At 42.5% G+C, this 10,997-nt stretch overlaps 1 protein-coding gene across 14 annotated transcripts in view; it reads right to left on the bottom strand.

Moving 5' to 3' along the window:
* Nucleotides 1-6,061: 6,061 nt before the first annotated feature.
* The window catches only part of mark2b (MAP/microtubule affinity-regulating kinase 2b), a 65,154-nt gene continuing 60,218 nt past the window's right edge, over nucleotides 6,062-10,997 (bottom strand). For 9 of the 14 annotated variants that reach the window (XM_050067183.1, XM_050067187.1, XM_050067194.1 and 6 more), the window contains 3 exons: nucleotides 10,946-10,984; nucleotides 10,103-10,212; nucleotides 6,062-8,614 (listed from right to left, as the gene is read on the bottom strand). In XM_050067183.1, the coding sequence (XP_049923140.1) occupies nucleotides 8,265-8,614; nucleotides 10,103-10,212; nucleotides 10,946-10,984 (499 nt within the window). In that variant the 3' untranslated portion in view covers nucleotides 6,062-8,264. The remainder of the gene's footprint in view (nucleotides 8,615-10,102; nucleotides 10,213-10,945; nucleotides 10,985-10,997) is intronic. The other 5 variants (XM_050067185.1, XM_050067188.1, XM_050067186.1 and 2 more) reach the window with 2 other exon arrangements.

Raw genomic sequence — 10,997 nt, 5'->3', positions numbered from 1 at the left:
AAATAATTCAGCATGTTGGGCGTATTTGCTTCCTTGCTTAGAGTTAGGCGAGAAGATTGATACCACTCGTGTCTGTGTGGCTCATGTGAAGCCACCACTAGCAGCTGGCTAACTTAGCTTAGCACAAAGACTGGTAACAGGAAAAAAGCATGACTGGCTCTTTCTGAAGATGACAAAATCCTCCTACTAGCTAAAACGTACTAATTATTATATCTTAATTTCTGTTTTTTGTTTATTTTGGACATTTTTCTGGCAGGAACCATTTACTTCCTGGAGCCTCTGTTGGTTGCTGAGCAGCTGGTTGCGACCAAGAAGTAGTCCGGCACTTAACCTCCTGTAAAACCCTGATTTGTCATTTTAACACTTTGGTTTACAAATGGATTTAACAAGATACAGCATGTGGAATAGTGACGGTTAGATGTGCTTGTAGGTGGATTTTGTTACCTTTGGACAGAGCCAGGCTAGCTGTTTCCCTGTGTTTCCTGTCTTTATGCTAAGCTAAGTTAGCCAGCTGTTAGCAGTAGCTTCATATTGAGAGTGGTAGTTATCTCTCTGCAAGAAAGTGAATGTTTACCAAAATGTTGTACTATTCATTTAACACTTCTGTAGGAGAGCCAAACTAGCACAGGTCGGGGAAGAGGATTCAAGGTCAGTGTTTTGTTACCCAGCACGTCAGAGTAATTTCAACAGTGAGTTAACAAAAGTGAGGACAACCCTGAGTCCAGTGAAGGCAGCGTTCTCTGTGTTAGGTTAAAGTCCTGTCTAGGCACAGAAGGAGGTCAGAGAGGTCAAAGTCAATCTGAAAAGTTGATTCATTCAGCCAGTGTACTTTCAGGATGTGCTGCTTCTCACTCAGCCACCATACAGCTTTCTGCCTCTAGTTAAATGACTGCTTGTGTTCAGGGCTCGGGGTGATATCGACACCCTCATGAACAAATGACTGAATGATGTTCCGCTGTGCGTATTTGTGATTTCTTTTGAGCGTCGTCTGCCATACAGAATCTTTCCTCTCTTCATAGTCTAGTTGCCTGTGTATCACTGCCGTTTCAAGCAGATCTGGGATCACGAGTCATGTGTAAACCTTTTCTAATCTGTTCAGTGCTTCTCCACTAATTCAGGCCTTCAGTTCAACGCGGCACTGAGCAGGAATCAAAGCGGCCCATCACTACGTTTGGCTTTAAAGTGGCTTGCCTTTTGACTTTGCTTGGACTTGTTTTTCTTACAGTTGTTCCTCCCAAAAACTGCTTGTGTGTACTGTATGTGAGAAGTTGTTTACATTGTGGAAACTGAACTGTTTGTGTTTGAGAATTTTTTTTTTTAGAATAAAGAAATGACCAAATAGCACAGCGTTAAAGCGATTTATCCACACACACACACACACACACACACACACACACACACGGTATTTATGTCATCTGTGATTTTAGGGTCTGGATCTTAATACATTGGGATTTTTACTCAGCAGAATGAAGGAAAAACACCTCATGTGCACATCATTCTGTTTTCAAATGCCAAGTCTTGTCAAAACACCATCTGTTGACTCCCAACAGGTTCGGCCACCTGCAGCTCCCACATTCCTGAGCAGGGCTGGGGACACGAGCTGTGTCGGGTTTTACCTGTACACATGGCTGCTGAGGATGAAATCATTATAACAGCAAGTCATCATTAAAATGCCTTCTCATTATGCCAGTCTTCATCAGTTTAAAGTGGAAACAGACAAGTTTCAAAAGAAACTGAAACATTGTGCAATGAAAACAGGAAGAGGAGCACTTCTATTTTTCCTGGCAGATATGGGTAGCTATCCGCAGTTACCTAAGATCAGGTATGTCCAAAATCCAGCCTCTCGGCTTGACTTTCAAAATATAATAAATGAGGCCCACCACACAATATTGGTTTATCGTGCAAGATCACTACATTTTCTCCCTTCGCTTCACAATGGCAGGACTATTATACAGTTTGCAGACATGCATCAAGAAGGAACCAGGCGTAACTAATGTGTTTTCATAAACAGATGGTAAACAAACGAAACAATTACCTAACAAGGTGGCAGACATGACCACAGCAAAGAAGTGTAAAATTGACAGCGAGGTGTTTCAGGAAGGGTGGAAAGTTGAATACATTTTCATTGAAAGCTGAAACGGCCTCAGAGTATCAGTGAAAAGTTAAACTGGCAAAACAACCAAAGTAACAGTGGAAACTGGTAGCTGCCAGGCTTTGAGGAAAATGGAAAGCGATCTGTTTTATGTGACGGTGGCACCAACAGTAACACCACTTTGATGCAAGATATGCCATGCATCTGTCAGCAGCTGTATCAACACGGCAGCAGGAAACTAACTACCACAGTGTTGTACCACCCTGAAACGATTTCTCCTCAAACTGTCTACCAACAGATACATGTAATCCCACATAAAGAACCCTGTCAGACATGTCTGCAGTGTTTTTACATAACAAAGTGGGCAACTGCCCAGGGCCTCAAAACATCACAGTTTTGGTAATTACATGAATTGCAAATTTGTTAATTTGCATGACTAAAGTAAAAACATGGTGGCTAATTTTGTGGCTCGCTCTTCTAGAGGGACACCAGAATCTACCTTTATTATTTTAGTTTGTATTGTACTTGAATTATAAAGTTCTGTGTCCACTGGGAGCTCGGAGGTGACGGCAGTGGTGTAGTGGAGGGTGTATGCACCTCTATTTATGGCTGTTTACAGCATACCCACCTATCAGGCAAAAAGCCACTGGAATACATGAGAGAACACCCACTTCCTCCTTGGTGACCTCCTAGTCTAGGGGTCAGGGTACATACAAAATGCAAAAGCACCCCTAGGTGGGGGTGTGTTTCAGTCCTCACACCTTCAGTTTCTGATCTGAGGCACTCGTCAAAGAGGTGAACAGACCTTTCACAAAGCAGACATTTTGACCTGCTGTAGTAGGAAAAGCACAGGTGTATTCAATAACATTCATGACGGCTGCATTCCACTTAGGGTAGGCCCTGGTGTTGTGCAAACTGACTCATTGGGACACTTGACTGAACTGAGCCACCGTTAATGTTATCAAGTTCACCTGTGCTTTTCCTACTTTGACAACTCAAAATGTCCGCTGTGAAGACGGCCTACCCGGCCATGGTTGTTAAGTGTCATTACTGCTGACAGTCACACAGCCTGTATGCTGTACAATTATCCCACACAGGAACTGCTGTCAGAGAGTCTGAAAAAATATATATATAGAAAAACATACATACCTACCTGGATACATATAATTGGTGCAACAGTCCTTTGATCATCAGGAAGACTTCTTGCACACCTGAAAGTGACCCAGTTGTAATTTGCACACACTTACACACCTGCACAGGAAACAGTCAGTTAACACCCCCTTCTGCCGATGTGGAGCACCATTTGTATCTCACACACACACCAAGGATTTCAAATAGCAGCATGTTTTCATCTTCATTTTCTGAATCTGAAACCCAACAGTCATTTATACAGCCTCTGGGCTCCGATAAAAATATTGTGTTGAATATTAATTGCACATGGCAGCAAATAATTTGTTTCAGCTATTCCACTTTTTTTTTTAAGGATGTTAAGACGATACTTAAAGGGACAGTTCACTTGCAAATCAATAATATATATTTTTCCTCTTACCTGTAGCGCGGTTTATCAGTGTGGATTGTTTCGGTGTGAGTTGCCGAGTGTTGGAGGTATAAGCCATAGAGATGTCTGCCTTCTCTCCGGTATAATGAAACTAGATGGCACTCAGCTTGTTGTGTTCAGAGCACCAAAAAATACATTAGATAAACACAACAGCAATGTCTCTTTCCAGACATCATGAGTATACATCATGTTACTGAAGACCTTGTTGTGAGCAGTTTCATGTAGGAACTATTTTCTTTCTATTAAACTACAACCACGAACCATATCACAGTGCAGAGGGAAGCGTGCATCTACTGCTAGCTCACCTAGCACCACTGAGTTAGTTACAGCTCAGCTGAGGACACCTTTACGCCTCGTTTCCATATAGCTGTGTGTTCGTATGTGATTCTACCAGAACTCCATTAATTCCTATGGGAACCTCAGTCATCCTCCTTGTATTTTTTTGTTTTTTTTTCAGACTGGAATATACCTTGAGCACCTTAAAGATAAATAAATAAATGAATAAATTGCGGCAGACCTCAGACAAACCATATGCACTGTGCCACAGGAAGTTAACAAGAAAACAAATTATCTAACAGATTAATGAATGTTAAACAGCTCTCTTTATACATCTTTTTTAACGTGAAAAGCTTGACTAGCTGATAGAGTCAATGCAGAGTGGATCATATGTCTTAAAATATTTCTCAGAACTGGCTACACAGCTGACAGAACAACCTCTTCGCTTTTTTTTAAGTCACTATCCATAATTGGTCCTGTTTTTTATCGCTTTGTTCTGCTCCATACAAATCCCACAAGATTGGACAGCGAAAAACTCAGAATTAACTATTCTGCCCTTTCTCTTTTTTAAAGATTATTTTTATGGCTTTTTGCCTTTATTAGATAGGACAGAATGAGTGTGAAGAAGGAGAGCGTGGGGACGACATGCATCAAAGGGCGACAGATTGGTACTGAGCCTTACAGCTGCTGCTGTAGCGTCATGACCTTTGTACATGGGGCACCTGCTCCACCAGGTGATCTACTGGGAACCCTACTATTCTGCCATTTCTGCAGCGGTGCTTCTATCCATCCATGATAAGTTGCATTTTCGTGCGTTGAACACTGGGGGCATACGCAGAAATTCAGAGACAAAACTGTGTGGAAACGAGGTGTTGATGTTTACATCTCACGCTGTCACGAGTGGATGTGTGCTTCCGTCTGCACAGTGATACAGTTGGCAAGTGTAATTCAGAAGAAAGAAATAGTTCCTACATGAAACTGTTGACAAGGTCTGTGGATAATCTTAAGTAACCTGGTCATTTTGGTGCTTTGAACACCAAACAACAACAAGCTGAGTGCCATCTAGTTCCATCATATTAGAAGGCAGACATCTCTACGGCCGATATCTCCAACACTCAGCAACTCACACCAAAACAATCTAGACTGATAAACAGCACCACACAGCAGGAGTAAAAATATGTTTTTCTTAGTTTTGGGATGAACTGTCCCTTTAAGATGTTTTTTCATTTGTATTTCCACAATTAATGCTACAACGGGAGTGACATTTAAAACAAAATATTTACCTGTATCTCTCTAAACAAACTGAGCCTGTGAGGAAACCCTGATTTGTTCGGACTCGTTGGCAGAATGGAGGTGTTGTAAACAAGAAAATTGCAGCTGACTGCCCTTGACCCTGCAGAAGCAAAGCACCAATTCTCTGCTAAGCTTCAGGCCTGCACTCAATCACAAATCTGACGCCAGCATGGATAACACGTGCTAAAGTGTTTTTAAAAAATGGAAATTTTAATATCAGTAACTCCCTGAAACATCTGAGGACGATCATGTGATATGAATCAGAGCTTCAGCTACTAAATGGACCTCATTGTGAGACTACAGAGCTGCTGATAGCATCCTGTAAGATCATACGATCATCTCTCTTAACACATTTACCTTGTTGTTTTGCATAATGGATTTCAGAGGCAGACTATTATTATATCATTGTTTTTATTACTATCATTGTAATTTTTCATCATTTCATCTTTGCACAAAAAAAAACAAACAAATAATACATTTTTCAGGAGTTGATCACCCCTCCCAACCCCCAAACCCACCACTACAGTTACAGTTTGCTCAAAACACATTTAAAATCAATGTAAATTACAGCAATGTAAAACAAAAAATAATGTAAAATAAAATCAACCCTGAAAGAGATAATATAACAGCAACAGCCAGAATAATAATTAGAATCCAATACCCAGCACCTTAATACAATGATCAACTTTTTAAAGAAAAATCTGACGTATTAAAAACTGAAAGTAAAATAATAAAAACGACAGTGTGTCATTGTGAGAGAAAGAAAAGAAAAGTGTTAAGTTAGGAACAACCAGCTGACGGGACCTGGCATTGTCCCCATCGCGCCCTTTCTCTAACCCCCGTGTGTGTGTGTGGTTTTTCTTTCTTCGACTTTGACAAACTGGAGCATCAACGTAAAAGTGAGAGAAAGGAAGTGACGTCTTCTGGTTCGTGGTACTGAACGTGAACGTGTGCTCTGATATGAGAACGATTTGGCGAAGAGGTCTCTTCTCTCTGCTTCAAGCCATTCTGGACCAATAAGGCCTTTAAAAGAACAGACAGATGGAAAAAAAGAAAGAAAAAAATGGCCAAAAATGAACGAGCAGTAGTCGTCACCACCACCATCAACATCATTAAATACACTGATAACTGCTGTCTGCACTTGGGGGTGGGGTTTAATGCAATACGCAATGAGCTTTGTGTTTAATGAGTGTGTGTTAAAGGTGCACTACACCAAAAAGGCAGCAATGATATGATCCGACGTGACCCTTCACACCCCGTCCACCCCCCCGTCCCCCCTGACCCGAAAAATCCAAATCTGTACAACCCAAAATTTCCAACGACACAAAAATATATTATCAAATCAAAAGTAGAAGAAGAAAATAATTCACCATTCGTTGTCATCGTTGTCGATTCTTCTTTTTTTTTGTTTGTTTTGTTATTTTTTTTCCAGTGATCTTTTTTTAATACACTCACACACACACACATACTGTTTGTTACATACTCCAAAGACACCGTTTTCGTGTGTTTGCTCTTTGGGAACACGTGTAGCAGAGAAAAGATGTGTGGGTGGGTGAGGGGGGGGAGAAACAGGGGACAAGAAATGCGTTGGTTCAGGGTTGACATTCTGGATATGAAGGCATGATGCCAACCAAAGTGATACCAACATTTTAAAAAAAAGAAAAAAAAAGTACAAATAAAATCATTCGAGCATTTATGTGCTGACAACAAAAACAAAACCCCAAATTTAATTCTACAAAGAAAGGCAACATAAAATCCATCGACACCCCCCGTCTGTGAACTGTCCTTCCCTCCCCAGTTTCCCATATGCCTCTCTTTTCCAGTGCACAACTCTTTTTTAAAAGCCATAAAAGAAGAAACTAAATGGGAAAAAAAAAAGAAAAAAAAAAAAAAGAAGACTTGAAGCCAGGTTTAAGCCCGTACATCGATGACATCAAGTCGAACTGGACTCCTCGGACTTGACGGAAATCAAAATGAAGAAAAAGGGAGTGAAGAGGCAAAACAATGGATGTGTTTGTGCTGAGTTCAGTTCGAAATTAGAGGGAGAGAGGGTGGTGAAGTGAGTGTGTGTGTTTGTGTGTGTTTGTGAGGGGAAGAGGGAGGTGGTGGAAGGATGGATCAAGTGGATTTTCAAAAGTTCATTTTGGGGTGGGAGGGGAGGCTTGGGTGGGCAGGTGGAGAGGGTCCTTTAACCAACAACAGCAAAGTTCTTCCAACAAAAGTCCATCTAAAGGTGTGTGAGTCCAAGTGTGTGTGTGTGTGTCTGAGTGAGTGTGTGTGTATGTGAGACAGTGGGCTTCAGCGACCAAAGTCCTGGCTCAGTTGGAGTCCATTCACTTTTTGGAGGAGAATCAGAACACATCCAATCAAAACTCCTTTGAGTTTTCCAGCAAAACAAGGCTCCGCACTTCCTGTCAATCGTCATCACTTGTTAGAGATTCAGAGAGAAAGCAGAAAGTTTTTTTCAGCGATTGCTCCGTTCTCTTTGTCCTCCGTCCAACTCCCATTTTTTTTTTTACCCGCTTTCCCTCCCACCCAAACAGACCTGGCAGCAGAGCCGTGCAGAAAAACTGAATAAATAGCAGGAAGAAGTGACAGGAGTGGTCAAAGTGATCAAAGTGTGACTACTAAAAAACAGAGAGAGCAGATCGGACATGCAGAAGAGTGGAACGTCTAAGTAGAACGTGACAAAAGAAAAAAAAAAAAAAACCCAGCAGGGAAGAGAGAAGAAGACCTCGGTCTATAAGTACTTCACAACTCAGAGGAAATCGACTCAGTTTCTAATGGCAGGGCCTCGTGAACTTAAGGAACAAAACTTCTAGAAAAGAAACGTTTTCTAGTCTCAGAGAACCGATAGCCCTACGTCAGACCTTTTGTCCAGATAACAATCGTGTTATTTTTAAAGTGATCCCGCCCTTTAGCTTACCTCCTGACCTCCACGGTGCCCCCAACCCGCTTACAGCATCATCCTCACTATCACCCCCTTCACCCTCCCACCTCCACCTCCATCCTTTAATCTCATCTCTCCTCGCTGCTCCTCCGCACTCACAGTTTGAGCTCGTTGGCAATCTTTGAGGCAATGTTCTTGAAGGCGATAGACGTGCCTGAGATCCGTTTGAAGCGCACGCCGTTGAGGGAGAGCCGCGGCAGCTTGCACACCTCCATCTCCCACTGGACGAAGTCGTCGCGCGCCGGGTTGCCCGACACGCACAGCAGCATGTAGCGCTCGCGCAGCTCGTACTCGCAGCTGTTGGAGTCAAGCACCTTGCGGATCTCCCGCATCATCTCCATGGGCTCCATGGACGACGTGGTCTTCATGGACCAGGTGAAGCGAAGGGAGCGCGGCTTGGCAGAGTCCTTCTGGCTGCCGATGGCCGGAGGGGTGCCGGTGCCACCTGAAGGGGGGAGGAGAGGAAGAGTGGTGAGAGGCTGAGAGATGAAAGTAATGCAGAGACAAGAGAGACAACTGATAGATGGTTGCATGATAAATAACAGAACAGATGCGAGGGGCCGAGAGTTACGAGAGGACATGACAGAAGGCAGAGAAAGAAAATTAAGTGAGTAGGACAAAGATGGGAGAGGACAAGGAAGAAAAGCGAGCAAGAACTGAAAAACAACAGGTGTGGAGAGAGACAAGCAGAATGAAACAAGAGTGGAGAAACGACTGCAGAATGTACAATGAAACTGACAGAATGATTCTCTGCCATAAAACCCACTGACTTAATAAAAACGACAAAGAATAACTGAATCTGGGAAGGAAACTTTAAATACCCTTGAATGAAAATGAGAGTTTTCAAGACATCTGATATCAACTGATAGCCTGACATTGCCAGACCAAATCGCAAAATTGATTTGGCCGGAAACCTCTCAGTAAATTATTATTTTCCAAGCAGCGTTATCAACGGCTGAAACCACTCAAAGCAACGAAATGTGACGTGGTGCTGAGCGACAGACAAAAGTAAACAGACTTCACTACTGCCATCAGAATTTAAAAATAGGACTCCGAAAAAGTTCCACATTAGTCACTTTCACTGCGTCTGACGTTCTGCTGCTCCATCTGTGCACCAAACCATAACCAAACGGTATGTGTATTCCAATGGTGCATCTAATGACAGGTCCAGCTCCAAAAAAAAGAAAATCAAGCCGTAGCGGTAGATGTTTTGATTGTGGTTGCCTGCCATGAATAAATAAGTGTGTGGGAAACCCTGCAAATACTACATGGGCACACAGATCTGTCTGGTTTCCAGGGTAGTCAAATGCTGCAGTGACAGAAAACTAATGTAACTTGTGGAAAGTTGTGGAAAGGTGGAAGGTTCTCTCAGCTACAGCAGCAACTGATGAGCATTATCTTTGCATCTCTTATTCCTTTAATTACAAGAGAACTCCTGTCATCTAGTATTGCACTTACTTAAAGTTAAGGGATTCTTGAGAGACTAAAAAAGATAGTGAAGTCAAAACCTGTGAAGCACAGGCCAAGATATTCTGATTTCCTGGATTAACAGAATCCTTTAATGGTATTAATAGTTCAGAATCCCCACCTGGTAAAGGCCAATGTCTTTCACACTCCACAACAGACACTCAGCTAGCCTGGACTCTTTGTGAGAGACTAGAGGTCCCAAAATTTAAATGAGGATAAAACACAGGTCCTTATCATCAGTGCTGAGAGTGTTTAAAAGGCCCTGCAGCAGCTTCTTGAACTTTTTACCTCTAAAATCAAGCTACATACTATGAATTGAGGTGCCATGTTTGATTCTTGTCTGGATTTTTCTGTTCATCAAGAAATATTTCTGTGGTCAGACAAACTTCAGACAAAAGTACTATCACCCACCATTCTGTTTATCCTGCTATTGACAAAATCAGAAAATAGAAAAAAAACAACATACCAGTGTTACCAGATCCTGGTGAGGAGTTGTTCTCATCGTTGTTGGAAGAAGAGGAGAGAACACCGCCAGACGTCTTCTCTGACTTGTCCACTGTGCTGCTCAGCATAGACCTGGGTGAGGGATGGGAGGGTGGAAGAGAAGGAGAGAGGTGGAGGAAGACAAGAGAACAAAGACAGGGTAGATAAAAAGAAGACAGAAGAGGGTATAAGGAGAAAGGGCGAGGGAAAAGGGAGGGTGAGGAAGAAATAAGCAAAGAGAGAAAAAGAAGAAGTGTGAGAATTGAGAGAATATTTTCAAAAAGTAGAGACAAAAAAGTGAGGAGGAGGAAGAGGAGGAGGAGGAGGGAGAAATGGAGGAATGATTGAGAGGAAGAGGGAGATGATGAGGTCGTGGTAATGAATGGAGACAAAAAGCAAAAAAAAAAATTTTTAAGTACCCCTGTGTGTGTTTGTGTGTGCACATCTTTGCTTACTAAAATGTGTGTGAATTTATATGTGTGTGTGATGTAGTAAATTTTTAATCTGCCTGCACACAAACACACATTTGGGTACTTCATTTCTGATTCCCCCTCACACACACATGCAGGTTCACCTCCACACCGGCACTCTCACTTTCAGGGATGCTCCCATTCACTGCTAATCTCCCGTCCCCTGATTGGTCAAGCCGTTATCACCATCACCAACCAATTACATTCCAGCTCGCCCCCCCCTCCCCTCCCTCTCCCAGCCATTCACAACAAGCTCAGAGATCATCTAGTGATTGGCTCCAGTCTACTGATTGGCAGGCGGTTTTGGTAGAGTCTGGGGGGTTTATGGGGTTTTTCCGGGCTGCTCTGTATCTCACCTGCTCCCCTCATCCCGACCCTCTCCCTCATACGGACTCCTCGAGAAAAATC

Source organism: Epinephelus moara, chromosome 17, assembly GCF_006386435.1.
Source record: "Epinephelus moara isolate mb chromosome 17, YSFRI_EMoa_1.0, whole genome shotgun sequence".
Taxonomy (NCBI): domain Eukaryota; kingdom Metazoa; phylum Chordata; class Actinopteri; order Perciformes; family Serranidae; genus Epinephelus; species Epinephelus moara.
The sequence above is the reverse complement of the archived record's forward strand: the minus strand, read 5'-3'. Positions and strand labels throughout refer to the sequence as shown.